This window comes from Brachypodium distachyon, chromosome 1 (assembly GCF_000005505.3).
Source record: "Brachypodium distachyon strain Bd21 chromosome 1, Brachypodium_distachyon_v3.0, whole genome shotgun sequence".
In the NCBI taxonomy this organism is placed as follows: Eukaryota; Viridiplantae; Streptophyta; class Magnoliopsida; order Poales; family Poaceae; genus Brachypodium; species Brachypodium distachyon.
Genome location: NC_016131.3, coordinates 414,255 through 440,992, shown reverse-complemented (window position 1 = coordinate 440,992; position 26,738 = coordinate 414,255). Strand labels below are relative to the sequence as shown.

Below are 26,738 nucleotides of genomic sequence, written 5' to 3'. Positions count from 1 at the left end.
GTGTGCCTTGCCACTACCAATCTTTTTTGTTCATGGGTACAACAAACAAAGAGAAAAAGTAAAGTCTTTTCGAGAAAAAAAACACTACTGTAGTAAAGAAAAAACCTAAACATAGGGAAGGCCTTGAATGTAGACTTGCATGGGCCGGCCTTCTCCTGTAAACACAGAGCAAGTTGAACCAATTTGGCTTGCGTGATGGCCCAGAGGCCCCTTTTGTACCGACTCCGTTTCCATCTTGTCGTCAAGTACCTTCCTCTAGAAAAAACAGAGAGTCAAATGCCTTGATCATGCTGCAATATGCATGAACCTCTCTATTATTTCTTCATGGGCCGATCAGCATTGCTTGGTTTTCCACTTCATCGATCTCTGACTAATTTTACGAACAAACGAACCAAATTTATTGATTAAGTAAGTTGTAAACACAAAGTTACATGATCGAGATCGCAGAAACTAACTTGTCAACAAACCCACGTACTAGATGATTTCTTCATGTATGGTTTGCATCTTGATCGATGTTTCTCCATCCTTTGGCCAGGATCAAATTAACCGCCAGTGACAAAGTCTGCATAATGCTAATTTGTGGTTGATAATCGGCGCGTAATGCAAACACATGACCAAATACATTGCTATATCGCCAATCAAAATAGGGGCGATTTATTTATTGATTTTTTAATTGGTCCCCTTAATTTCCCTTTAACTATACTAATGTACTCATCATGTAGTAAAGTAGCAGTACATATTCATCAAATCCAAATCCCCTGTCCAACTGATAATCTGATACGGATGGATGGATGCTAGGAGATGACGCAGGCATTGGGGTTCTCATCGCTGAACATCTGCGGCGGCCGCTCCATCATCATGTAGTTGCTCCCGCCGTAGTAGGACGGCATGGGCACTGCCGGGGGCGGAGGAGTCCATTGGTGCTGCTGCATCATGGCGTAGGCCGGGTGGGGAGGCATGGCTGCCATGGGGTGCATCCTTCTGGCCTCGTCGGCAGCGGCGGCATGATCCGGCAGCTGCTGGTGGTGCTTGTAGTAGTGGTTGTTGTAGGGAGGAGGTGGCCAGTACACCATCGCCCGCTTCATCATCTCCTCCGGCGCCGGCGGAGGGAATCCCTCCACCATCACCACATCCTCTTGCTTCTTGTCCGGTTTCTCGTCGTCGCCAGCCGCCCCGCCTTCCTTCTTCTCCTCCCCCGGCTCGTCCGGTTGCTTATTCTCTTCTTCTTTCTTGCCGCCGTCAGGGTGGTCTGCCGGCTTCTGATCTGCAGCAGCTTCCTTGTTCGCTTCCTCCTCCTTGGGCTCTGGAGGCGGTGGAGGCACGGCGGCGGCGATCTTGCCGGTGCGCCGGTGGATGAAATCGACGATGTCGTCGTCGCTGACGACACCGTCGACGACGACGGTGAGCTTGCCGGCAGCGAGGTCGGTGGTGGCGCTCCGGACCCCTTTCATCCTGAGCATCTTCCTCTGCAGCTGCTCGGCGCAGGCGTCGCAATGCATGTTCACAAGCAGCTCCACGCTGCGATCCACCTCCTCAGCAGCCTTGGTTTCCTCTTTCTGGGCTAGTTCAGCAGCAGGGTCGTCGGCCGGTGGTGGAGGCGGAAGGGGTGAAATGACGGTGGCGTTGCGCTTGGTCCTGTCGCGGAGGCGGTTGCAGAGGGCCTGCGGGTCCACGGCGCCGGCGCCGGCGGGGGTTAGCTTGACGGTGACGGTGTTGGCAGCCATGTCCGTCTCCACGGATTCGACGATCGATCCTCCTAATTTGCAGAAGCGCAGGATGGATCTCTTGATCCGCTTGGCACATCCCGTGCAGTGAACCTCCACACCAAGAACGATGATCCCTGCTGGTTCTGGAGGATCTGCAGCTGCTGGTGGTGCTTCGTCTTTGATCTTCTGCTCTTCTTCCGCCACCTTGGGATCAGCTGCTTCCTTCTCCTGAAGTACACATACATATACGGTGCTCGATCGGTCAATTGATTACAAAATTTCTATGGATGAATGGATCAACTGACCCTTAAGGCCTTAACATACATTAATTTTGGTACTACATACCTTGGTAATTACTTGCTCACCCATGGTCGATCGGATGGATAGGTGCTAGTACTAGTACTACCAGCTGATCTATTAATTGGTCTCTGCTACGTACAGCAATTGTGCTAGCAGGCGGGAAGGAGTTGAGGAGGCCACTGATGTGTGCCCTCCAACGTGATCGACTTATATATAAGGAGTACTATGCATGTGCACCTATGGCAATATGGTAGCTAGATTCCAAGAGGGTGACGACTATATATCATGGATTGGAAATAATTTGAGATTGAGGCCAGTGGTAGAGTAGATTCCGCTGGCCGGTTCTGTCGAAATTAAACAAACACTCCAATCTGCAAAGCACTTATATATACTTGCCGTTAATTAGCTAGCTACCCGCCCCGATTGAGGATTACTAATTCCCAATTGCACATGCACGCACGCACGCAACGCCCACCTAATCAGTCGCTCTAATTCATCTTTACTAGTACGATCAGCAGTGCACTGAATTACTAGTTTACAGTTACAGTACTGAGTTCTATCGGCTTCTCGTCGACCTAGCTAGCTAGGTACATCCGTGTTAATGTGTTGTGGTGAATTAATCGATGATATCGATCCAGATATATATACACTTTCGGTCTCTTTTTACCAATTTGTAGCTATCGATCGATCTTGCATTGATCTGCGTGCTCCTTTTTTCGAAACGAAAATATGCATATATGCCTTCAATTCGTCTCCTGGATCTATCTGACCGGCCGCCGGAACAAGCTCTACGACTAGCTCATCTACGCTTGGAATCTTGGCCCTCTAGCAAGGCTATAGCTACGCATGCAAATTAATTGATTAGCTTTGCTGCATCAGGCAGGGGCAAAACTCCATTTTAATTAATTTGCAGACGTACTAGCGCTGTCAGTCAATTTTCACATGTAATTAAGCATGAGAGAACGACGGCATGCGTGCGTGGGAGATTGGTAGCAAATGGCCGGCTGTTAATTCCTGGAGTTGGTCGGCTAACATAACTAACTACTTGAGAAAATATATATGACTGTTCGGTAGCGCGTGCGCGCAGGATCGGACGCTGTCAGGTTCAGGACTGAAGAAAACGACATTTCCTCTTTCTGGTTCAGTGTTCCTTAATCAGCTAGGATTCAGTGCTGCTGTAGCTCAAAGTTTGGAGAAAGAAAAAAAAAGAGAGCTGGCAGCTGCGCGCGATGATTTGCCAAAAGAATAAAGATGCATTGGATCGATGGATGGAGATGGCACATGGGTGGTCGGTCTACGTGTTGGGCGGGACTTTCCTTGTCATGCATGTACTTGCTCTTTCCTTTCCATTTCTTCCATCCTAAGTGTGCTAACACGATCGATGGCCACTTCATCGTGACTCATCACCTATATGTACATGCTCGATCTATCTATCTAAAGTCTTGGAATCGATGCATATATAGAAGGGCTATTAACTGGTCATACCAAACCAATTAATCCGTTGAACGATCGATGGGAATGAAAACCCTCCAACAGTGTATGTATATGTCAAGCTAGCTTTAAGCTCTAAGAATACTCACACCAAGCTTAATTACATGCATGCACTTGCTGAAATGGCCGGTCAAATTAATCTGCATGTATGTATACAAGATAGAGATTCCCTCTGATCTGATCCATGTCGACATATCTAGATGGGCAAGGCATGCACCCACATGTACGCAACCGCCTTTTAATTCCCCATGCATCAAGTTTTGCACTTACCATTAATTGTTTACACCTGCAGCTATTCTTGCCGCTCATCGAGAAATCTACAAGGACATGTACTTATTACGGAGATCCATGCATATGGGTAATAAAATAGATTAGCCCGTCCGATAAACTCAAAGTTACATCCCGAAAAGGTTACTTTAGTTCCAATTTACATCCCGATCGAGGTTACTGAGTGGAGTATATACTATGTAGCTTCGAGATTCTCAATGTGTGCGTGTACTTTGGTTCATTCGTCGATCGAATGTCTATCTATGTGTATATAAGATGGTTCTAGAAGAGCTTTAGATGCATGATCGATCAGCTGATTAATGCTTAACTGTAACAACTGCCATGTGTATATGCTCCTACATGCCAATGATCATAGGAATATCGGTACAGTCCAACACTACCAACCAAACCCATACGATACGACCAACTGTTCCCGGCCGTCCACTAATAATACTGCAACTATAATCGATCAGGAACAATGAAACTGCAGGTCTTAGAAAATGGTGAAGATTCAGAGTGCCTGAGAGTGCTGATTGGTAGATGAATCATAGTCCATGCATGATTAGTTAGTTGCATGTGCTTGCTGTCATGAAATCCAAAAACCTAACTAGCTTTTGACACCTGTGCTGTGCTTGCCTGCAGATCAGAACGATAAAATGTATCCAAGGCACAGGACTTTGGATCTTCTCCCTCTGATTAGGGTGCATGACAAGCTAACCAGCTGGGGAATTATAGCTAAAGGGTCACCTACTGCTGCTTCAAAGGAAGACTGCTCAGTCTGTAAAGCTTAATCAGGAGTATGGGAGAGACGCGTCCATCGATCATGTATGCTTCTTTAATTAATTAACTGTACCTGTCGATCCAGGGAATATACGCAGTCAGCAATTTAATTAAAGTTTGGCTGTTGGAGCTGATGCATGCGCAAGTCTAGCTAGCGTAAATTTGTTCAGATTCAGGGTGGTGATTTCCAGGTAATTAAGTGAAAAATAGAAAGCATTAGGTTTTCATGTAATTTGTTCAATCAAAATCGATCAGTGACTCAAGATATCATGCATCGACCGTCTCCAATTAAAGGACGACCGGCTTTCTCTTGATTTCAATAATTAGAATGAACCTGACTAATTAGGTAGCCAGCTTTACAGGCAGGCAGGCTGCTGGATTGAGTGATTCAAGAGAGGAATAACTCTTTAAATCTAGCTTAATGACTGATTTAATCATACGATGGAGCTGAGGCTGCTAGTTTGGATACATGCCTGTTCCCTTCATGTCTCTCTGTTTTACTTCAGCTAAGCCCTTGATTATTACACAGGGAGAGACTCTGCACTGCACTGCACTGGATGCTCAAGCAGCTAGCTAGAGATATGCAAGGTTGAGGAGGTGGCGTCGCGGTAGAGATGCCACTTGTCGTATCTCTGGTGTCCCGGCAGAAGCGGTCGCAGCCTTGGCGCGCTTCTGCACTCCAAACAGCAGCAGCCCCTCAGCTCCTCCAAGCACCACCTGCAGCACCTGCAATGCAATTCGATCTGCAGCTCAATCTATCTATTTATATATTACAAAACAATGCAATCTCATTATCTATGAAATACGAAACGGGACGCGATGCACTAATATAGGATACTGCAGGCGCACATACAGGAAGAGGCGGTTGCAGTCGATGCTGGCGCAGTTGCGGTGCTTCAGCTCCTCCACCTCCGATCCACACACATAGCACCGGCCCAACCAGCGCGACGGTGACGACCTCCCAGTATCAATGCCACCTTGTTCTTGTGCAGCATCTTCCCGTTCACCTTCTTCAGCAAACTTCGCCGGTGGCAGGGACAGTCGGTCGTCAAACACAAACAGATTGCCCACCCACTCCGCACATCCTTCACTCGTCAGATAGTTAGACACACCCCCTTTCAAAGTATACAGATTTCCAAACCCCTTCTTCCTGCCAAGCCAAGGACACACATATCATATAAGCACTATGTAACAACAAATTAATGGCACCTCAGGATATAAATATACACCAGCGGAAGAACTCATTACAGTTTCATCTTAATTCACCTAAGAATTGTTGAATACACATCGCATCTGATGCCACCTGTGCAATACATTAATATGTCTGTATTCTCTTTGTCTACACCATGTAGAGGATCCGACGAATCCATCTGCATATCCATTGAATAAAACAAGATTTCCATCTTGAATATAATATGCATTCCATTACAGCAGACCAGCCTTAATAAACCGTAACTAAAATCTGGCATATATACCTCTTGCTCCGACAGCCCAAACGAAGTGCTTCTGAAGCAGTCCACATTAGGCCTCTTAGCTCCTTCAAAATGCCCAATGTCCCATTCATAGCCTGGCAAAACACAACAAAGGCCATCAATATATAGGTAATTTACTACTCCAGACCAAATTGAGCGACCAAAAGGAACAAACAGATTCATCAAAATTGAGCTTCTTGGCAGTCAAAAACGAAGGGAACTGACTGATTCGACACTAACAGAAAATAGTTTACCGTTTCTAACATCAAGGAGCAAAACATTTCTCCCAGAGGTATCTCCAGCTGGCTCACTTTCAAGGCGTTTCCTAGCTTCAAGTTTTTCCCTCCACTCAGATGGAGTCAGTGGTGAAGCACGCATACTAGATTCCACCAAAGGAAGATGACAACTACCTCCTTCCAACTGCAAGTTTAGTTTCCAAATAAGATGTGTGAAAAGTTAATTGTAAATTGAACGTTATCCCTGGCCAGCTCTCAAGCATGAATACAGTAAAGTAAACAAATCTTTGCACCTCTACCAAACAAGCTCAGATAAAACAAACTGCAGTCTTTCATGATGAAACAATGTCCCCTGTGCAATAAACAGCAGGAAATGCTTACCTGAACAAGTGATGGTTTGTACCGCAGTTTCAAGCGAGGAAAAGCGTGCCCACATGGCGCTGGCGAAACTTGGACGAGTATATCAGAAAAGCGATGGTCTCTTCTAAGCCAGTCCGCATATGCCATTGCATCTTTGCGTGGACCACTGTACTGTGACAAGAGCAAAAAGTTAGAATAGGAGTTTATAAACAATGATGTTACAACATTGTTCAATTGTGTAAACATGGGTCCTAGCACATGAGCACGCATTAACTTGAACACTCAACTAGGATCCCTACGGCACATTAACCATCCTGAAACCTGCAGTGCTATATAATCACTTTTCGGACATTTCAGAAGAACGTACTGTATAAGTTAAGAGTTGTGACATTTACTATGGTGATAGTTGTAAATTCATTGCTGGCTAGTGTTAACAATTGTTGGGTTTAATTACCTGGTTGTGAATTTGGTATTCAGCATGAGTGTATTTACAGTGGAAGAACGTGCAGTCTGAAAACAGTTGCTCTTGTACGCATTTGCACGTGCTGTTAATTAGGGGAAACATTGCTGAGGTATACATACACACATGCTAATGTAAATGTGAAAAATAATGGATGGAGATGGCGCAGAAGCTCATATACCTGAGCATTGATGCCCTGCTCGTTCATGTAAATGCGGCCGTGTATGTCGTGTCCCTGTATAGATATGAAAAATGCAATGCATAAGTCTCTGTTTTCCTTCAGTTATTTGCAACAGTTGTAAACGAAGAAGGTAGGAATTGAAGGAAGAAGGTAGACAGAACCTGGAGGAAGTGGAGGTGCGTGGCCACCTCGGCGCGGGGATCCTCGACGGGAACCAGCTTGTAGAAGGTGACGACGACGAACTCGTCGTCGACGAAATGCTGATCTGCGACGGCGGCGCGGTGGCAGGAGGGGGCGGGGAGGGAGGAACGGAGGCGGACGGGAAGCGGATGAGGGGGTGCGGGCCAGAAGAAGAGGCGGCCGGGTGGGCGCGGCGGCGGTGGAGAGAGCAGGCGGAGGAGGTGGTGGTGGACGGCGGCCGCCATGGCTTGGCTGCACACCAACTGATGCTATCCTCTTCGGGCCAGGAAGATTTTGGGCAGCAGCCTCTTCTTCTTTTTAGATTTTAGATTTATTAGAATAAACAACTAGTAATATTGCACATAAATTTTGGAGATAAAAGTATTTGAGGTATATTTACGAACGTCCCGGCCGACGGGTGGGCGTGGAGACCGTGGCGTGGCGCCGGTCCCGGTGCTCCTTCGTCGTCCTACCACTCGCCCGTCCCGTCGGGATTCCGACACCAGGGTGACCCCTCTCCTCCCGGCGCGGCCGGTGGCCCCGGGCGGCGAGCTCATCCTTCGTCCGGCTCGTGCGGTGCGGGTGTTCGCACGCACCCCGAAGGTCGACGCGGCAGAAGATGACCTCCAACGGGCAATCCTCGCGGCGATTGCTGGCACCAACACGTTAGTGTCGACGGCGGATGTTGCGGAGGCGCTCTGCTCTATCTCCGACATCTCGTCGGAGGAGTTTTCGGTTCACGGCCACATGCCCGAGAAGTTCTTGATCTTCTTCGCCGACCGCGCTGCCAGGAACCGGGTGCTGCTTGATGGGAGTGTCCAGACGCCCTCTTTCAGGCTCGTCCTTTCGCCGTGGTCTCGTCGCGCTCACTCCTCCGCCGGCGGTCTGGGGTTCACGTCAATGTCGAGATTGAGGGACTCCCGGCTCATGTTTGGAGCTTGGCGGCGTCGGAGAACATCCTGGCGCCGACCGGGTGGGTCGAGCGCCTCGCCCCGGTGACCCAGACGCGCGCGGACATGGCCCTGTTCCGGTTGACGACATGGTGCTCCGACCCTGCGGCCATCCCCTGCGCCTTGGACTTCCACGTCGTCGAGCCGGACGAGGCTCCACCTCCACTGGACATGGCGGCGCCGGCTGAACTGGTTGTGCCCCCGAATGTGAAAACTAGGGTCTACCCTCTATTGGTTCACGTCACTTGGACGGTCGACTACCGCCGTCCGACGGCCGCCGACGGTTCGGATTCCGTCACTGCCGGCGACTCTGGACCAACTCCGGGTTGGCCCACCACCCGCCACTAGGACTACGTCCCCGGCTGTTGAGGTCTCCGGCGAGGTACAGGGCGCCTCCGGTGTGCAGTCTAACGGGGCCCACGCTGTCCTCTTGCTGGCTGGAAAGGAGAAAAGGAAAAGACGAAAGCGAGGAGGTTGGAAGCAGAGGGACGCAAGCCGGTCTGTCCCGCTGCTTCCCGAAGACCAGACGGAGCCTATCCAGGGGATTGGTCAAAAGCTGGCCCAACCACCTCGCGGGGAGATCGTGGCCACACCGAAAGTGCTTTCGGGATCCACCCCTTCATCGATGGACTCCCTGCCCTCCCCCTCGGTTCAGCCTGTTCTGGTGGCCCAGGCCCATTCCGCTGCAGATACTGTGGCGGCCCAGGTTGAGCCCCATTCTGAGGTTGCTGATGCGGCCCATTCCACTTCAGTCGTTTTGGCTCCCGAGGCCCACCCCGACTTTGCCCCAGACGCTGGGATTCTCTCGGGCTCGGCCTGCTCAGCGCCAGGCTCGCCACCCGCCTGTGACTTGGGATCGGTCTCACCCCTCCCTCCCTGCCCAGGCAGGGACACCCGACACTGGATGCTCGCTCGGGCTCACCTCGGGAGCTGGCCTCGCACAGGCTGGGACGCTCGCTCGGGTTCGCCTCGGGGGCGTTCGCTGTCGCCCGCCTTCGGCCTGGCAGGGGCGCACCAATCGGGACCCTCCCGTTCGCGCTCGTCCCTGCCGGCTTCTGCTGCTGCAGCACCCGCGTGTGGATCGCCATCCTTATGTACACGGCCAGCACCCGCGTCTTATTGAACGGGGGGGCCGGTCCGCCAATCTGGCACCGTAAGGGGTTACGTCAAGGAGATCCGTTGTTGCCCATGTTGTTTGTGTTGGTGATTGGCACGCTCAACCGGCTCTTCTCCAAGGCCTTTGAGCTTGGTATCCTTAGGCCGTTGGCACTCCGCCGTCTCTCGACGGGGGTGTCACTCTATGCTGATGATGTGATTATTTTCTGCCACCCTGATCGTTCTGAGTTGCTCGCGGTCCGCCACATCCTCGCTCTTTTTGGACAGGCATCGGGGTTACAGACTAATTTTGCCAAATGCTCTCTTTCTCCTATCAGCTACTTGGACGAGGTGGCGTTGGAGGCGGCTACCACGATGGGTTGCCCCCTTGCCCCCTTCCCGGTTGTTTACTTGGGGATCCCCTTGGCGTTCCGAAAGCCCTCCCCGGAGGCCTTTACCCCCCTGGTGGACAAGATCGGTGATCGCCTCCCTACCTGGAAGACTGGGATGATGACTAAAGCAGGACGCCTAACGTTGGTCAAGGCGGTCCTGTCGGCCATCCCCGTCCACCAGATGACGGTGTTAGGCCTCTACCGGAAGGTCCAAAAGCAGGTGGAGAAGATCCTACGTGGCTTCCTTTGGTTGGGCCTCGCAGATGCTCAAGGCGGCCACTGCCACGTAAACTGGGCTAAATGCTGCCGACCTTTACAATACGGTGGGCTGGGCATCCCTGACCTTGCCAAATCTGCTGTCAGCTTTCGCACCCGTTGGATTTGGCGCATGAGGAACGACCCCCAACGCCCCTGGCGGGGGCTCAATCTGCAGTTTTCCCCCACCGAGCGGAGCATCTTTTTTGCCTCAACCACGATGGTGGTCGGTAATGGCTCCTCCACGCTTTTCTGGGAAGACCAGTGGTTGGACGGCCAGGCCATTTCGGAGCTTGCCCCTGCTCTTTACCTGCTCACCTCGAAACGCACCCGCAGGTTGCGCACGGTCGTTGAGGCCCTTGCTGACCGACGTTGGATCCGAGATATCCGAGGGGCTCTTGGGGCGGTGGCCCTGTGGCAGTACATCCAGATTTGGAACTTGGTCCGGGGTGTCCAGCTCACGGACGCGGCAGATGTCCTTCGTTGGAGATGGACATCCGATGGACAATACTCTTCTAAGTCGTGCTATGAGGCTCTCTTCTTGGGGGGGGGGGGGATTACCTCGGACACCTGGAAGCTGAATTGGAAGGCTTCGGCCCCTCCCCGTGTCAAGTTCTTTATGTGGCTTGCTTGTCAGGATCGTTGCTGGACGGCTGAGCGGAGGGCACGCCATGGGCTGCCACACTCCCCCAGATGCTTGCTGTGCGATCAGTCCATGGAAACCATGAACCACCTCCTGGCCGACTGTCCTTTCTCCCGCTCTATCTGGCATGAGGTCCTCTCCTGGATCCGATCCACCTGCACCCCCCCGGCCGCTGGCGCCCCTTTTGCGACTTGGTGGCAGGGAGCTATCCGCTCCTCCCCTCCTTCTGCTCGGAAAGGCACTAAGTCTGTGATCCTACTCACGGCTTGGTCAATCTGGAAACACCGCAATGCTGCTGTCTTCGACAACACCCCCCCCCCCCCAACATCGCTTCCCTCCTCGACCTGATAAAGGCGGAGGCTCGGCAGTGGTCTAGGGCGGGAGATGTGGGCCTGGGGACGCTGCTGCCGCTGGATTCTAGTTAGGTGCGTTGTGTTGTAATCGGGTGTGGTCCTCCGTGACCTTGTACATAACTTTTTCTTTCTATCTATACATCGAGACGCAAAGCTTTGCGTTTTCTCGAAAATATTCACCTTTGTGCTCTCGCTTGTGAATGCTAACCTCACGTAGTCTAGGGACTTGATGTATAAGAGAGAAAGGAATATCGAAAGACTTATGGATTCATGACATGTTTTAGCTTTTGTGTAACTTAATCCTCATCATGTGCACCTTGATAACATAAAAAGCTCATGCTCTCTTTGGTTACCAGAAAAGAACATCTCATAAACCGCCAAGGAATTCCTGTTTACTCCTGACATCACCACAAACATCTACTTGAGAAAGTACCCATCGTTTTCCATGTTTTCTTTTCTCAGCAGATGGTGATTTTCAAATTGTGTCCTCTCAAATTTCAAAAAAATCTTATCTAAAAAAATGAAAAAGAAAAAGTCAAAAGAAGAAGGGTAAAGAGAAAGAGACAGAGAGAGAAGCATGTAAGTGAAAAATCTGTTGGCTTCGTCTGAAGAGATCAGAAGCAGGAGGATTTGGCGGCGCCGCTCATCCGAACCGAAGACAACCCTAGCCGGCGATTCCAGCATGACCTCCTCGCCGTTGCCCGGCCGCGGCCGAGGACGTCGAGGCCGTGGACGCGGGCGCTCACCCAGGACACCTCCCCCCTCCGCCCCTCAAGCCCCGGACCCAGGTACTATCTGTCGCTTCCCCTCCTCTCCCCGCCCTCCAATTTACCGAGGTTTCTCACGCTCGATCCTTTGCTAGATGCCGCCGCGTCTGCTGTGCCAGAGAAGAATGAGGTCCCCGCTTCGCCAGGCGCGGCCTGCGCTGCTGCGTCAGATACCAACATGGCGGCTCAACAATCTGTTTCTTCTGGTCGAATGATTCTCTTGTTTGGTCTCTGATTTCAATTACCTATCTGGCTATCCCATTTCCGATCCGAGGAGCTTTGCTGTGCTAACCGTTTGATGGAATGAAATGGCAGGTTCAACAATCGAGCAGAAAGCTGGGCAACAAAGTGAGCCTGACATGCTGTCGGCAACCATTAATCCAGTGCAGCATCAGGTGGATGGTGGAGAAGCCGATGACATGGTCGTCAAGGATGCTCCCCCTGCACAAGAAACACAAGCATATAAGCAGGAAGTGGCAGTTGCCGACATGAATGAGGAAGCGGCAGAGAACAAAACAGCAGAGGTGAAGGAATCGGAGGTGGAGGGTGGAGGAGCCAAGGATATGGTGACAGATGTTGATGCACAGAGTGCAACTGTTGCAGCGTATGAGCAAGGCAATGAAGGAGAAGTGGATGCTGAGCAAGAAGAGGAGGATCCCGAAGAGGTGGTTTTCGAGGAGGACGAGGAGCCTGTCAGTGAAGGGCAGGCTGCAGCTCAGGACACAGGAGAAAAGGATCGTGCTAGGGTGGAGGAGCATGAGCGGATGGTTATGTCAGACATGGCGAAGAATAGGCAGTTAAAAAAGGAGCTAGAGATCTTTGTGGGAGGGCTGAACCGTGACGCTGTTGAGGAGGATATTAGGAGCGTGTTTGGACAGGTCGGTGATGTTGTGGACGTCCGTCTCCACAAGGATTTATTGACAAACAGGAATAAGGGATTTGCGTTTGTGAAGTTCGCGACCAAAGAGCAGGTGTCACGGGCACTTGCTGAGATGAAGAATCCTATGGTAATACCTCAGCTCCTCTTGTATCATCTTGAGAAAATGTTAAAATACAGTGTCCTTTAATACGACATCATATCATTGTTTCTTTGTTCTGATGTCTGTATATTTTTCTTTTACTGCAGATACGTGGCAAGCGCTGTGGCATCGCTGCTAGTGAAGACAATGATACACTATTCTTGGGCAATATTTGCAATACATGGACAAAGGAAGCTGTATGTTTTCCATATATCTGCAACCATGAGCCCATAAAATTACGTAACTTGTTAAGTTTGTACCTTGTATTATTTCAGATTAAGAAAAGGCTGCTTGACTACGGGATAGAAGGAGTTCAAAGCTTAACCCTTGTTCCTGATACTCAAAATGAGGGACAGAGTCGGGGTTTTGCATTTCTTGAGTTTTCTTGCCACGCAGATGCGATGCTTGCATTCAAAAGGCTGCAGCAACCAGATGCTATGTTTGGTCATCCTGAGAGAACTGCAAAAGTTGCTTTTGCAGAACCAATAAAAGAACCAGATGCAGAAGTTATGGCCCAGGTGCCTGATCTGCTTTCACCATCCTCCTGTATTTAATCAGAATTTCTGCATAAGCAAGTTGCCCTAAATTTATAATGGTATGGTCAGGGAAAGAAGCAATAGTGTAGAAAGATTCGATCGTACCTTCTATAATGGACTTAATACTACTTAATCCCTGATTCATCTGTTTGCTATCCAAGAGTTATGGTTTACCATTATTTGTCATATTTTATGCATGTCACCTGCCATGCAGTATAATCCAAGTTTGTGCATTTCCTTGAAATGTTCCAGTGTGGTGATATATTGACCATGGTTGTTATTTGGATGTCCTTGAAATATCCCACGTTTTGAGGCAAACTATAATAGTATGCATGACTTACCAGTGACACCTTTATTATGATTGTGTTTTAAACTCATGTTAATGAGCTACTTAGGATGCTTATATGTATATTTCAGATTATTTAGCACGGATCATCTATTTAGAATTTAAATTTTACTTACTCCAGTCTGCAAAAAGATGATGTTTTGGACATTGTCAGTCTCCAAAATGTGACTTTGTCTATTAATTTCTACTTGCGTATAATGTTAATTGTTTTAATATGGAAGTATTTGTGGAAACGACTCTATAAATATGATTTTCGCACATCCAGTAAAAATATTTTACAAAATGTTGCTGGTCAAAGTTTTGCCCAAAGCGTTATGTTTTTGTTGACTGGACGGAGTAGTTCAGACTGGGATCATATTTCATCTTCTGCAGTGCATATAATCTGTTCGTACTTCCTTAACTCTAGATGTCTCCTTATGAATCAAGTTAATGCCTATTGACCAATAGATTATAGCCTCTTTTTTTCTTGCCGCAAAAAAAAGATTACAGCCTTTTTTCGTATACCCTTAATTTTTTATCCTGGTATTGTGGCGGGAAATGACCGACAATCTTCTCCAGTACCCTATTTTTACACTTAAGTTGTTTTCAATTATTTGTCCTTCATGTCCGTCCATTGTGCAAGTAGCCAAGTATATGGTTTGTCTTATTGTGAAATACTTTTTGATATTGCAGGTTAAGTCAGTTTTCATTGATGGACTTCCACCATACTGGGATGAAGATCGTGTTAAGGATCGATTCAAAGCTTATGGTGTGATAGAACGGGTTGTGCTTGCTAGCAATATGTCAAGTGCCAAAAGAAATGATTTTGGATTTGTAAACTTCTCAACCCATGAGGCAGCTCTTGCTTGTATTGAGGCCACTAACAACACTGAATTGGGTGATGATGGAAAATCGAAGGTATTTCCTGATTTAGAATGGTGCTGTGTTTATTTGCATGTATACCTCCTTATATTGAGGCCACCAACAACGTGTGCAGTGCACATGTCCTTTTGTTGATGATTAAGTGATTGTTTTTGTGTTATTACCTCAGGTAAAAGTAAGGGTTAGACTTTCGAACCCTTTACCTAAAAGTCAGGCTGTCAAAGGTGGAATGACTGGCGGGTTTCGAATTGGATATTCTGGGTTTGGTTTTAACAGGCCTGGTAAGTAAATGTGCTTCCTATCTTCTCTAATTTGGCCATTGCTGCTGCTATATGTAGATTGGTTTGTCATCTGTTTATGATTGCACAGGTAGAGGTTTTAGTAAGGGGAGATCTGCCCCTCGCCGGGCAGGTTTCCATGGTGGTAGGGGTTTCAGTAATCATGCCTTCGCTCGTGGTGGGAGATTTAATTACGCAGCGAATAACAACAGTTTCGAAGCTTCGCCCTCTAATTTCCAAGGGAGGCAGGGATCTGGGTTTCGAGGTGGACTGCCTAATTTACAATTTGAAACGTTATTCATTGTTTCAATCTTTTGAACACATTTTATACTGCTGACTATATTAGCAGGGGGTAGATGGCAACCTTCGTCAGTAAGGCATGGTTCCTTTAATAGTGGGTTGGGGAGAGGATACCCTCCATCTAGAAGGCCGTCATTTGAGCCTGAGGGTGATTTTGGTGGACCCTTCGATGAAAATCCATATTACTATGCAGATGTTGGACCTTGTGTTAAGAGGCCATACTCTCTGATGGTTTGTAACAATATTTGTTACTATGTTAAGTGGTAAATAACTTCCTTGTTACTATCTCTGAACTTGCATTTTGTTTGATAGGAGCCTGATCTTGGATACTTTGAGCCTGGTCCTCCTCGTGTTCGCTCTCGCTTTGACCATTATGAGCAGCCATTTTCTGGGGGGCACAGCTTTGATCAATATGATCAGCCATTTTCTGGGGGCCACCGCTTTGATCAATATGATCAGCCATTTTCTGGAGGCAACCGCTACAGAGGTTGTGATTGTACCTTGGATGGAGCCCAGACACGCCCAGACATATTTTACGATGTCCTTTGATACTTATTTCTGATAGTTACTCATGGTATGCTGTCATTGCAGATTCTTTTGGAATGGAGAATGTCCGTTCACGTGACTACTATGGCCCTGGTCCTGCTCCAGATGTAAGTACATGCCATATTTCTGTTGGCTATCCCCCATCTACGCGTCTAATTTTCCTTGTACTTTTCTCTCCGATGTTATGCAGCAATATGGCCGGGGCACGTTCCCATCACATTATAGAGGCGGGCATTCTGGAGGCGGGTATCACTATTAGGTGGTAACACTGTGTCTCTTGTCATCTGGTGCGACTTTCTTTTACTGGTCTCATTTTATAGTTGCATCATGTAGCACAAGCATCTGTTTATATCTGCAGACTGCAGGTGGTGCTCCAGGGCACTAGTGCTTGCGTTGGTAGTCAGAAACATCATGCCCTCTATGTTAGCTACTCCGTTTAGCTGTCAGTTGTCTTGAGAATTACCATTGCCGTGCAAAGCAATAATTGTTCTAGTTAAGTGACGTGTTTAGGGCCATGAATCTCCTTTGAGGATATTGCTGGATGCCTTGATGATATCATCTACTAGTAGCATGGCATGGATTTACCTCTGTATCTGACTGGTTGATTTTGTCGATTATGGATGTCAAAAAGGGACTTCGAACAATATATGTGATTTTGTTGAAAATTACCTGAGATTATTGATCTTGATGCGAGCACAGGGATAATTGATTTGAGGCTGTTATTGGTATATGATATTAAATGCTCGTCTTGGAGGTGTTGGATGATTATGTAGTGGATCATGCAGTATGCATTCATGTGAGGTTGTCTGCACGATACTGCAGTTTATGGTGTCACAAATCTTGGGAGTTAGTCAAGTTGTCTCAAGGTTCATTAATAGATTCAGGTTAATCCATTACAGTTTAAGTAGTTAGCCTCCTTAAGGTGTGTTCTGTAGGGGCATGTGTTTGTTTAGATGTGGGAAGACAAAAGTTCAGGATGGATTCAGTTGTTTTGGTGTTACAGTGCTTTTAAAATGGTTCTGGTCGATACCGTGCTAGGGAGAGTTGGATTTTCTGTGCGTGCAGTAATATTTGTCATATGGAAATGGACGAGATATGGGGATTTACAGAGATTCGATTGGATTCATTTTGGTTTATATCTGCTTGAATGAGTTGGGCATCGGGGGTGGGTATCACTTTCTCTTCTTTCTTTCTTTCTTTTTGTAGCTTGCTTGTGCTAACTGATAGTGACAGTGCATGTTCAACAAACTAGCGATGGTTAGCTGATTATCTTGTTGCTTAAGTTCTCTTTATGGATCTGCTGCCCTGTTTTAACACTTGGAACCTCTTTTGCTAACATAGTTTTTAAGTGATTCATTTGGGTGCTAGAAGTCGCAGATGCAGGTAAGAAAGGTTCGTTGATATGCTGTTGGGCCAATGAAGGCAGAGGTTTCCATCGGGTTTACGCCAAGCTTCGTATTTGTTAGCTACATATGTTTAATAATGTACATGTACAAAAGCGAAATATTTGATGGATGCATGTTTTTAGTATACTTTGTGTTGTGGAAAGACTCAGGTGCTTATTCATTTGTATTGTTGTTTGTTCATCTGCTTCCGTTCAAGTGAAATAAGCTGGATTCCACAAGTTTCAGGACTTGTGAAGTCAAAAAATTCTTGTTGCTTAGGAAACAGTACAGACCCATAGGTTAAAGCGCAACTTCGCTTCGCTTGCGAATCATACCAAATACCGTCGTGTCTGATTCACCCATTTTTGTTTTCCTTGAATCAAAGTGAGAATTGCGTGTTTTGCCATTAGATATAAAACAAGATTAAAGCAGCACAAAGTGTGTCACTTCGGAGCATATCAGTCAGCATACACTATTTGTTTTCCACTCCTCATATAACTCATTTGGCAAACACAGCATATAAAGGCTCAAACAATCGGATGATTTTACATCAAGTATTAACAAAGCATAATGAAATAGTGTAGGCCTGTTCACGGTTCTACAGACAATCCGAACTAATGTGCAATTTCAAATCTAGCACCGGTGACTTAAACCTCTGTTGTGTAGGTATGTACCGCCAACATACTTCAAATCTTCTGGTAAGAAAGGTTCTGATCCCTGCCTCTAATGATTGCAGACACATACCGCATGTACTAATGACCACCATATCTGAAGATACCTAGTGCTTGTCTCTTGAAAATGAACAAACGCATAATGTGATGCACAAAAGGTCTATACTAGCAATGGAGATTAAATGTACAAGATCGACTCTCCAAAAACCAATGCCTAGTAAAGTTTACCTGTTCTTCTGTCAAATAATTATTACCTCTGCCTAATGTTTCTTCCAGGTCCTACCAAACCATGTCCGGAGTACATCAATTTAACATGTAAGACTGAGGTCACGGATTACCTGTCATACGCTGATAGTATATCATAATACGACTTTCAGCTCTACCACATAACGATTTTTCAGTTCCTAGACTGAAAACACAACCTGAGAATGCACATAATAAGATTTATAAACAACGCACGAAATTAGATAAGGACAGATGGTACCTTCCTCTGTTTTTCCCACTAAAAAGGAAGACCATAGGGTTTCAAACTTTCAACAAAGCTGCTAGAGCAGAGTAAGGATTGATGATGACAACACTCAGATTTAAGCCCATTGGCACAAGATAAACAAGTAAAGGGGGCATAATGGTCTACCTCACGAGTTCCCATAACTTCAAATGTTATAATTTTCAGTTACTGACTGGGCTTCATGATTATTAATAACCATGCCTGCTTGGAGACCGGGACCTGCTCCTCATTCTCCCCGGGTTTCTTCTCGTATCACCATTCCAATCTCTGTGCCTCCCCCTTTCAGAATCCCTCCAGTTGTTATAGGAACTGCTTCTATAGTCTGACTCTCTACCTCCCTGCTCATAGGGTCTTTCTCTGTCACGGCTTCGCTCATAATACCGCTCACGATCATGCTCTCTAGGTCTCTCCCTAGGGTCATTCCGTTGGCCTCTATTATCATACCCTTTCTCCCTCTGATTCCGGCGCTCCTCTGCTTCCTTCTCCTTTGCAAGCCTCTTTTCCCTTGCAGCCTGAAAAGAAATCAAGTAACTATCAGGACTTGATGTGATAAAGCCGAAGATTGTTTTTCCTTTTCTTTTTTCTTTTGGCAGAACAATTCCTTACCTTGTATTCGACAAGAAAATCCCTGACCATACCAAAACCAATGTGTTGTTTGCCAGTAACATGGGACTGTGTCCTCTCAAGAACATCATTGATAACTAAAAAGGAACCACAAGTCTCACAGAGCTCCATCTTCTTCTCTTGTGGAAGCATGGCAGCCTTATTCTCTGCTTGATTAGTTAGAGCCGCCTTCTCAACATTCAGAAGGTCGACCTACAAGGCAGGGACAGAAAGGTTATTTCCTTGGTTCGCGGTGAGTAGTAGTAAAACAGAGAGGACATGGGATTTTGCGGGATCAGTCAGTACCTTCCTCATAAGTGCCTCAGCTTCATCAATTTTGCCAGTTTCACCAAGCTGTTCAATTTGCTCGAGTAGCTTCTTGATCTTCTCTTCTAGCACTGAGAGCTGCTCAGATTTGTCACCAGGGATGGGAGGTGGTAGTACCTCTACATCTTGAGCCAACCTGTCTCGGCCACGCCTAATTTTCCTATCCAAGTCTTGCACCTGCGAGTAAAGAGTTGAATCAAGCAAACACATGGTATAAGTGTGTTCATCCGATCCATCAGCAAATGTGAGGAGAAAGAAACTGACCAGTTTCTCGCAGCGGTGTGCGAGCTCCGCCTCGTACTTCTGGAGACAAGTCTCATGCCTAGGGGAGTTCTCAAAACTGATTTTTAGGAGAAGAAAATTAAACATTGTGAATACAACACCGAGAATGAAAAATAACTAGACATTGTTGCAGTATTGGTATATGAGTAAAAATAAATAAACCGGTGGTCTATGAACTTTCAGACAAAATTTGCCCAAGTTAGCGACAGGATAACCACATTTGCTCAACTTGTTTGGACTAAACTGCACACACATGACAAAATTCATAGATCACCAATGCAATTTTACTCTTGATATATTTACCTACCCTAAGAAATAAAAAAAAAGGTCCTGTGTCGAACCAAGGAATTCCACTAATAAGATAGATAGATAGATAGATCGATCTTGAGGGGTATATACCTTAGCTTGAGGTTGGGGTCGTGGATCTTGGGGCAGGTGCCGAGGTTGCTCTTGGTGTTGATGAAGAGGTCGTGGGGGCAGAAGCGCGCCATGAAGGGGCCGCAGACGTCGGGGTCGTCCCACAGCACCTCGCGGTGGTCCTTCTTCTCCTCGTCGGTCAGGTTCCGGGACGTGCCCATCAGCGCGTCCAGTAGAGCCCGCTGCGCATCCATCTCCTAATTCTTCTTCCCTGCTCTCCTCCTCTGTTCCGCGTAGCAGCAGCCAGGAACCCTAGTAGCCGACCCGACCGAACAAGGAAGAAGAAAGGGAAAACTAACTCTGATTGCTGCTGGGCTTTTGGGCCATTGACTCCGATCTGTTTCTGGGTCTGGTGGGCTTTGGGTTCGTTTCCAAACCCAACTGCTCTCGTGCCCCAAGCTCACCCGCCGTTCCAAAACATAAACCTAACATATTTTAATTTTTTATATTGTGTTTTTGGTAAGACAATCGTATTTAAATTGAATTAAAAGAAGGGTGTGGCTATTCACCTGATTTTGCCCCTGATTTTTAAAATCAGAACCGTTTGATTAATATCTATGATATTTTTCTCTTCTTTCTTTATCTAAATCTTAAAGGACAAATCGTAGGCAGCCGAGGAATCAACCTATCCTCCCTAACTAAAAATTAGACTATTTTTTGGATATGTTTTTTTTAAAACAGACGACACAGATATAGCAAAACCCTTAAAACAAACGCGGTGGGATCAACTGATGACTCATCTCGTTAAGTTACCGAGCAATTCAACTTCTCTACCCTCAGAAACTGTAGCGGAGAGAAGCTCCTGACAAACTTGCAGTCCAGTTCTTTTCAGCTTTTGGCATCTCAGCTTATTATATGAACTGTCTATTGGAAAGTCTGTAATACCCCTGCTCCGAAATTGTCTTAGCTATTTGACTAATTGTAATGCACGTATATCGGATAAAACGATAAAATAAAAATAAAAATAAGAATAATAATAGCAAAATATTAAAATTAATAATGCGTGGTGTCTTTGATACTTCAGAGTACCCAAAAATATTACATAAATGTTGGATTTCCACAAAAGGACGTTAAATATAAAAACGACATAACAACTAATCCGAAGGCACGATGCTTGCGGCAATAGCATCACATACTGTCGCCATTGTGCCATCATCCGTCGGTGCTTGAGCATCTACACCTGAATTCATGAACATATCCTCCTCTCTCAACCTCATCAAAATGCTGATCACGAAGCTTGCTATCACAAATGTAGTTATGGAGACATGCGCGTGCAGTAACTATCTTGCTCTGAGCCAACATGCTGTACCGTGGTATGCCAAGGAGTATTCGCCATTTCATCTTGAGAACACCAAAGGATCTTCCGTAGAGACGAATGGCGATTATTGAAGGTCTCTTTTCTTCCAACCGGAGGGTTATGCTCAAACTCAGGCACATGGTATCGCTGCCCTTTGAATGGTGCGAGATATCCAACTCTATTTGGGTACCCGGAGTCGACGAGGTAGTATTTTCCTAGCGAGAAGAAAACAAACTTTAAAAATATGGAACTTGGCAAACATACTAGACATAGGAAATAAAAATTATTACCTGCCGGTGGGTGTGGATAATGGTTATATTTGACCATAGCATCTGACCATACACGGGTGTCATGCACTGATCCGGGCCATCCAGAGACAACAAAAGTGAATCTCATGTCAAAATCACACATTGCCATCACATTCTGACTTGTAAACCCTTTCCTGTTCATGTATTTGATCTCCTCTTCTTTAGGCACATCACAGGAATGTGTGTTCCACCTATGGCCCCAATGGCATTTTTGAAATGAGGCCAAATTTTTTTCTTTTTAAGTCTGGGATGCACATGGCTGTGAGTTGGATCATTCAGTCTAATATAATCACCAGCCATGCGATCCACACATTCCAAAACCTCATGAAACTTCTTGTTAATGACAGACCTACTATGTTCAAACCGATCTGCTACATTGTCCGTGGTCTGACATGTCCCCAAAGTCCATAAAAAGAGTGCCAATGCTTCTTTGGTGGACATATTGCAAGTTGGAGTGAGTCCATACTTCTGAACCAACAAGTCATGTAATGGAACAAACACGGACGTGCGCATCCTGAACATAGAGTAGAAAACTTTTGGATTGTTTGCCTTATCTTCAACCCACTGTATGCCTGACATCAATGGTAAACGTCTTGGAGCATACGGAATCTTCTGTACCTCCTGTATATAACAAGCAACCGCAACCATGCACATCTCTAATTCCTCGTCTTCTTCATCAAAAGATTTGTCCATCTGCCACATGACCAAAATCAAATAATTAGACTAGACAAACAGCAGGTCCATACACAAATAAGGAAATCTGAAAAAAAAACAATTTGACCAAACAGCAAGTAGATACACAGATCTGAACACAAACAATAGGTCTATAAACAAACAGCAGGTGCATACACACATCTGAACACAAACAGCAGGTGCAAACAACATGTTCCATTGAAACACAAACAAGAGGTCCATACATAGCAGGAAATAGTCTCACAAGTTGAGAATTAATAAGGTTCAACACAAATAAGGAAATAGTCTCGCAAGTCGAGAATTAATAAGGTTCAACACAAATAAGGAAATCTGAATGCATATGTTCCAGATTTAATAATTAAATCTAATTATTATTATTCCTCTCCTCCCATGTCATCTTGAGCCAATCAACCCGCTGTTCAGGTGTGGCCTCTTCCAAGCAGCCTGAATGCATCACGGTACTCTTTCTTCATGAAGAGTTGGGAAGCATAGAAGTGTGCATCACTGTCAGGCACACCTCCATCTTGAACCACTAAAGCCATCATTTCTTTCAACTCTTGCCTCACTGGATCAACCGTCACTTGAGATGTCACGGAGTTTTTGCTATTCTCCCTCCTCTCAAATATCTCCACCATGCGTTCCAACGCCATTTTGGAAGAACTCTCGGTTGCAATCTTTGCGGCAGCGGAGGGACTAGGGGAGTAAGGACAGAGCCTCTTCTTCAGTTTCTTCAAACGTGGCTGAGCGGGGCTTTCATCATCCCATTCACAACCTGAGTCTCCTTCACCATCCAAGTTGACTTGTGATGGAGGTGGCACTCTCGCATGCTCATTGGTGACACTATGGAGATAAAAAATCTCTCACATTTTTTCCTCATCCGCAAGAGGAGCATGCCTAAACTTGGCTGCATCTGGACGTCTCTGTGAAGAAATGAAGCAACAATCGGATTAGTGCAACATTTGGTATAAAAAAACTGAAATGAATATGGAAGCACAAATACCTTTATCTCAGTTTCCCACCAATCATCACTAGCAGCAATGGTCTTGGTGACAGGATCTCTACCGAGACCCGATGCTTGCTGATTCAGTGACTTCCACAAATTATAGTCTTTCTTTAGTGATTCCCATCTGTTTTTAAATTGTTTCCGCTCATACTTCCTCTTTGTACGGTCATTGAATTTCGAAATCAGATTGGCGTACCCAATCGGGTTCAAACAACCAGTAGGGCGGTTATTTGCCCACACTTCTTCAATACACACATCCAAAAAAACTCTATGGGCTAATGCATCCCAAGTTGCTTTTTCACATTTTCCTTTCTCCATCTATGACAAAATGAATATGAACTCTCAAATGAATTTACTCAATGTCATAGCATGCATATCATATGCTTTCACCACAACAATGCAAACATTTGTCATTCATTGGATACAAAGATTCAACCATCATATTCTTCCTATAACATTGCATATAATTTTCAATCATCGCACACATTAGCCACTGTAAAGAACACACATTTGCCATGGGAAAACTATCACTGCAAAGGATGCAACAACTAGAGAGAGGAGAGAGGAGTACATACATGTTCTGCTCGGAGAGGAGCACGGGCGAAGGGAGAGGAGGCCGGCCGGGCGGAGGAGGGAGAGGTGCTCGTGGCGGCGGCGGCGCCTGGGTTGGGATGCTCCCAGGAACCCTAGGCACGCGGAGGAGAGGAGACGGCTTGGAGGGAGAGGAGCTCGGCCGGGCAGAGGAGGGAGAGGAGCACGGCCGGGCGGCGGAGGGAGAGGAGGCCGTCCGGGGGGAGGAGGGAGAGGAGCTCGGCCGGGCGGCGGAGGGAGAGGAGGCCGGGCGGAGAGGGCGGGGTCGTCGGGGGCCTATCCTGGCTTCATGGCCTCCGGTGGCCGGGCGGCGGCGGCGGCGCCTGGGTTGGGATGCTCCCAGGAACCCTAGGCGCGCGGAGGAGAGGAGACGACTTGGAGGAGAGGAGCTCGGCAGGCGGAGGAGGGAGAGGAGGCCGGCTGGGCGGAGGAGGGAGAGGAGGCCGGCCGGGCGGAGGAGGGAGAGGAGCTCGGTCGGGCGGCGGAGGGAGAGGAGGCCGGGCGGAGAGGGCGGGGTCGTCGGGGGCCCTATCCCGGCTTCATGGCCTCCGGTGGCCGGGCGACAGCGGTCGGGTCGTCGGGTGGCGGCCGGGGCGCCTGGGTTGGGATGCTCCCAGGAACCCTAGGCGTGCGGAGGAGAGGAGACGACTTGGAGGGGCGTTCGCTCGGAGGAAAAAAGAAAGTCGTGAAAGGATACGGTGACAATTCGGTGTAATTACGGTGTTCGGGATTTTTAGAAGCTCAAGAACCTGATCTGGACCAGCTTATTTCATACCAAGGATTTAGGATATTGGGCCGAGAAATTTATTTTCGGCTGCATCTTTTAGGTCCTCTCTGGACCCAGAAGCTGAAAAGAACTGGTGTGTCGACCGACAAATTTTACCGTGTCGTGCCGATTCGGACGTCCTCATCCATCTCCTGGACGGACGGAGGACACAGTAGAGGAGAGAGGCAGGCAGATCCTCATCCTCAGGGTCCGTCGGAGCTAGGGTTTCGCGGGGGGATGGAGACGCCGGAGGAGTTGGGGCTCGACTTCCTCGACTGCCTAGGCCCGGACACCTCCATCACCATCTTCGCCTTGCTCGACGACCCCGCCGACCTCGCCCGCGCCTCCGCCGTCTCCCGCTCCTGGCGCCGATTCGGTACGCGTCCCTTCCACTATTTTATTTCTGTCTGGATCTGCCCCGCGATCATCCTCGATTCCATGCCAAATCTATCAGTATTATGCAGTAATCGCGAATCAGTTCAGCAAGATCCAGTGCCTGCGGGCCTGCCCAGAGGTCTCCAACCTGTCGCACATCGAGGTAAGCAGTTCCGGCGGTACCAGCGCGATTGCACGCCCGGCCCCGGATGTCAGGGATCACAGGGTGTACATGCACCTTGGCCATGGCCTCCTCTCGCCCTACAAGCCCAGGGACTGCATCATCCACTGCATCGGCGCCTCCAGCACCGACAACTTCCCCGAAGAGACCATCGAGAACACCCTCGAGCCGGTCGATCGTGTCGAGACCAGGCCGTCTTATTGGTCCAGCGGCGGCCAGAGGGATCCCGCCGTGCCTGAATGCCTCATATACAAGCTTCAGTCCGATCTCTGCCTCGTCGAGGAAATCAGGATGCAGCCCTTCAAAGGTTTTTTGTCCTACCACTGCAATCGTCTTTGTGTGTGTGTGCAAAAGGGGTCTGCTGTCTTTTTAAACACCTTTTTCACTCTGCAGCATTTTTCCAGTATGGTGATCCAATATATTCAGCAAAGTACATCCGGTTCCATATGGGCTATCCAAAGTCACCTCTGCGACCTGAAACACTTGTATGTGATGATAATGAAGGGCAGCTGATTGCTGATTGCAACTATACGTGGACGTACACATCTCCAGGATTTACAATGTTGCAGGTCAGTTGAATGGAATTACTCAGCCGTATTCCTTTTAACCCATCGATCAAACATAGAATCTCGTTGGAACCACCTTCCGTACAAATGAATCAGATAGATAGCTGTGTTCTACAAGTGCTCATTACAGAGGTCGTTGGTAGAGAATCTAGATGTTTGGAAGCTAAATTATGTCTGCTATTCCAGGAAAATGTTTTGCAATCCTTTAAGCTACCACGCCCTGTTCTATGTATTGGTGGGGTGGTGAAGATTGAACTTATGGGGAGGATCCAGAAGCAGGCAATAGATGGCCTGTACTATATATGGTGAGTCATGGAGATAGTGTGTTTTGTTGCTGTGATAATTAATCTCTTCCATTGCACTGACACCTATGCTTGTTTCCAGCGTATCTCATGTCCAAATAGTGGGGAAGCCATTGTCGCGAGAACTTGGGGTCGTTCCTCGTGGGAACGGCGTGGTCCTCAAGTACTATCCGGACACTCGCGGATGTGTCGTTCCTTGCATGAGTGAGTCGTCTCGAGGTGATGGCGGTCGCAGCAAGTGGCATGGCCTCGCGTCGAGGATTTGGCACTCTGGTCCGTCTCGAGGATCGAACGTGTCGCTGTTCACCAGGCTGTTTGGTGGTCAGTTGCATTTGGTGGACGAAGACGATGAATCGGAGGATGATGAGGAGGAGCTTCCTTAGAAGATAATGTCAAGCCTCTTTTTCTGTTTTGTGTTTTCAACAAGAGACATACTTGTACTACATAAGAGTATGAGTGTCCTTTGTGTGATGCTGTGAGACAGACAGCAGCAGCAGTATTTGTTTTGTGTAAACCTGGCTGCAGTGCAGACAGCACAAAGAGATGCATCCATCGTCATCGCCTCAATTGTAATCAAATGGACCAATTTACTAGTATTAGCTACAAGGATGAACAATAATAATACATCCACGAATGAATGATTCTCAACGTTCTTCAATCTATCCAATGCCAATATGCATGAGCGAATG

The 26,738-nt window shown here is 47.3% G+C and overlaps 5 protein-coding genes across 16 annotated transcripts; 2 read left to right on the top strand and 3 right to left on the bottom strand.

Moving 5' to 3' along the window:
- Window positions 1-567: 567 nt before the first annotated feature.
- On the bottom strand, window positions 568-2,366 carry LOC104581777 (heavy metal-associated isoprenylated plant protein 9). Its single transcript, XM_010230324.3, has 2 exons — window positions 2,052-2,366; window positions 568-1,934 (listed from the first exon to the last, which is right to left on the bottom strand). The coding sequence occupies exons 1-2, from the start codon at window positions 2,073-2,075 to the stop codon at window positions 795-797; spliced, it is 1,164 nt and encodes a 387-aa protein (XP_010228626.1). The 5' UTR covers window positions 2,076-2,366; the 3' UTR covers window positions 568-794.
- Window positions 2,367-4,268: 1,902 nt separating this feature from the next.
- Window positions 4,269-8,906, bottom strand: LOC100838523 (rhodanese-like domain-containing protein 8, chloroplastic). Of its 3 annotated transcripts, none has more exons than XR_001405879.2 (9): window positions 7,415-8,906; window positions 7,254-7,307; window positions 6,634-6,783; window positions 6,271-6,436; window positions 6,020-6,111; window positions 5,811-5,914; window positions 5,398-5,694; window positions 5,018-5,270; window positions 4,269-4,617 (listed from the first exon to the last, which is right to left on the bottom strand). XR_001405879.2 is itself a non-coding variant. In XM_014898237.2 (9 exons), the coding sequence occupies exons 2-9, from the start codon at window positions 7,259-7,261 to the stop codon at window positions 5,114-5,116; spliced, it is 1,065 nt and encodes a 354-aa protein (XP_014753723.1). In that variant the 5' UTR covers window positions 7,262-7,307; window positions 7,415-7,492; the 3' UTR covers window positions 4,815-5,113. The 3 variants fall into 3 exon arrangements, 2 of the variants coding, with proteins under 2 accessions (XP_014753723.1, XP_010228507.1); XM_014898237.2 differs by lacking the exon at window positions 4,269-4,617 and adding an exon at window positions 7,067-7,157 and having other exon boundaries at window positions 4,815-5,270; window positions 7,415-7,492; XM_010230205.3 differs by lacking the exon at window positions 4,269-4,617 and having other exon boundaries at window positions 4,815-5,270.
- A 2,793-nt stretch (window positions 8,907-11,699) lies between these two features.
- LOC100837927 (heterogeneous nuclear ribonucleoprotein Q) lies at window positions 11,700-17,360 on the top strand. 4 transcript variants are annotated; one of them, XM_024456125.1, is made up of 13 exons: window positions 11,700-11,909; window positions 11,984-12,115; window positions 12,204-12,895; window positions 13,015-13,104; window positions 13,183-13,425; window positions 14,462-14,686; window positions 14,820-14,931; window positions 15,020-15,193; window positions 15,275-15,459; window positions 15,541-15,715; window positions 15,820-15,881; window positions 15,965-16,061; window positions 17,143-17,360. In XM_024456125.1, the coding sequence occupies exons 1-12, from the start codon at window positions 11,804-11,806 to the stop codon at window positions 16,031-16,033; spliced, it is 2,265 nt and encodes a 754-aa protein (XP_024311893.1). In that variant the 5' UTR covers window positions 11,700-11,803; the 3' UTR covers window positions 16,034-16,061; window positions 17,143-17,360. The 4 variants fall into 4 exon arrangements, with proteins under 4 accessions (XP_024311893.1, XP_014752604.1, XP_014752603.1 ...); XM_014897118.2 differs by having other exon boundaries at window positions 11,984-12,094; window positions 15,965-17,346; XM_014897117.2 differs by having other exon boundaries at window positions 15,965-17,346.
- Window positions 17,361-17,617: 257 nt separating this feature from the next.
- On the bottom strand, window positions 17,618-20,274 carry LOC100821843 (luc7-like protein 3). Of its 7 annotated transcripts, none has more exons than XR_729837.3 (7): window positions 19,950-20,274; window positions 19,533-19,608; window positions 19,248-19,445; window positions 18,945-19,154; window positions 18,465-18,850; window positions 18,315-18,372; window positions 17,618-18,252 (listed from the first exon to the last, which is right to left on the bottom strand). XR_729837.3 is itself a non-coding variant. In XM_003557057.4 (5 exons), the coding sequence occupies exons 1-5, from the start codon at window positions 20,159-20,161 to the stop codon at window positions 18,527-18,529; spliced, it is 1,020 nt and encodes a 339-aa protein (XP_003557105.1). In that variant the 5' UTR covers window positions 20,162-20,274; the 3' UTR covers window positions 17,635-18,526. The 7 variants fall into 7 exon arrangements, 1 of the variants encoding a protein (XP_003557105.1); XR_002961267.1 differs by having other exon boundaries at window positions 17,618-18,239; XR_001405331.2 differs by having other exon boundaries at window positions 17,618-18,168.
- Window positions 20,275-24,735: 4,461 nt separating this feature from the next.
- Window positions 24,736-26,697, top strand: LOC100844753 (F-box protein At4g00755). The gene is made up of 5 exons (XM_003564121.3): window positions 24,736-25,001; window positions 25,090-25,488; window positions 25,575-25,750; window positions 25,934-26,052; window positions 26,132-26,697. The coding sequence occupies exons 1-5, from the start codon at window positions 24,863-24,865 to the stop codon at window positions 26,430-26,432; spliced, it is 1,134 nt and encodes a 377-aa protein (XP_003564169.1). The 5' UTR covers window positions 24,736-24,862; the 3' UTR covers window positions 26,433-26,697.
- The last annotated feature ends 41 nt before the right edge of the window (window positions 26,698-26,738 follow it).

Excerpts from the sequence above, each read along its gene's own strand:
- LOC104581777 (XM_010230324.3), bottom strand. The coding sequence starts at position 2,075 with ATGGGTGAGCAAGTAATTACCAAG. Across the intron at positions 1,935-2,051 it reads GTGAGCAAGTAATTACCAAG|GAGAAGGAAGCAGCTGATCC; the intron begins GTATGTAGTACC and ends TGTGTACTTCAG.
- LOC100838523 (XM_010230205.3), bottom strand. The coding sequence starts at position 7,678 with ATGGCGGCCGCCGTCCACCACCACCTCCTCCGCCTGCTCTCTCCACCG. Across the intron at positions 6,784-7,253 it reads AGCAGGGCATCAATGCTCAG|TACAGTGGTCCACGCAAAGA; the intron begins GTATATGAGCTT and ends CTCTTGTCACAG. Across the intron at positions 6,437-6,633 it reads ACAAACCATCACTTGTTCAG|TTGGAAGGAGGTAGTTGTCA; the intron begins GTAAGCATTTCC and ends CTAAACTTGCAG.
- LOC100821843 (XM_003557057.4), bottom strand. The coding sequence starts at position 20,161 with ATGGATGCGCAGCGGGCTCTACTGGACGCGCTGATGGGCACGTCCCGG. Across the intron at positions 19,446-19,532 it reads CACACCGCTGCGAGAAACTG|GTGCAAGACTTGGATAGGAA; the intron begins GTCAGTTTCTTT and ends CTTTACTCGCAG. Across the intron at positions 18,851-18,944 it reads ATTTTCTTGTCGAATACAAG|GCTGCAAGGGAAAAGAGGCT; the intron begins GTAAGGAATTGT and ends ATTTCTTTTCAG.
- LOC100844753 (XM_003564121.3), top strand. The coding sequence starts at position 24,863 with ATGGAGACGCCGGAGGAGTTGGGGCTCGACTTCCTCGACTGCCTAGGC. Across the intron at positions 25,002-25,089 it reads CCGCTCCTGGCGCCGATTCG|TAATCGCGAATCAGTTCAGC; the intron begins GTACGCGTCCCT and ends AGTATTATGCAG. Across the intron at positions 25,751-25,933 it reads CAGGATTTACAATGTTGCAG|GAAAATGTTTTGCAATCCTT; the intron begins GTCAGTTGAATG and ends CTGCTATTCCAG.
- LOC100837927 (XM_024456125.1), top strand. The coding sequence starts at position 11,804 with ATGACCTCCTCGCCGTTGCCCGGCCGCGGCCGAGGACGTCGAGGCCGT. Across the intron at positions 13,426-14,461 it reads ATGCAGAAGTTATGGCCCAG|GTTAAGTCAGTTTTCATTGA; the intron begins GTGCCTGATCTG and ends TTGATATTGCAG. Across the intron at positions 15,882-15,964 it reads GCCCTGGTCCTGCTCCAGAT|CAATATGGCCGGGGCACGTT; the intron begins GTAAGTACATGC and ends GATGTTATGCAG.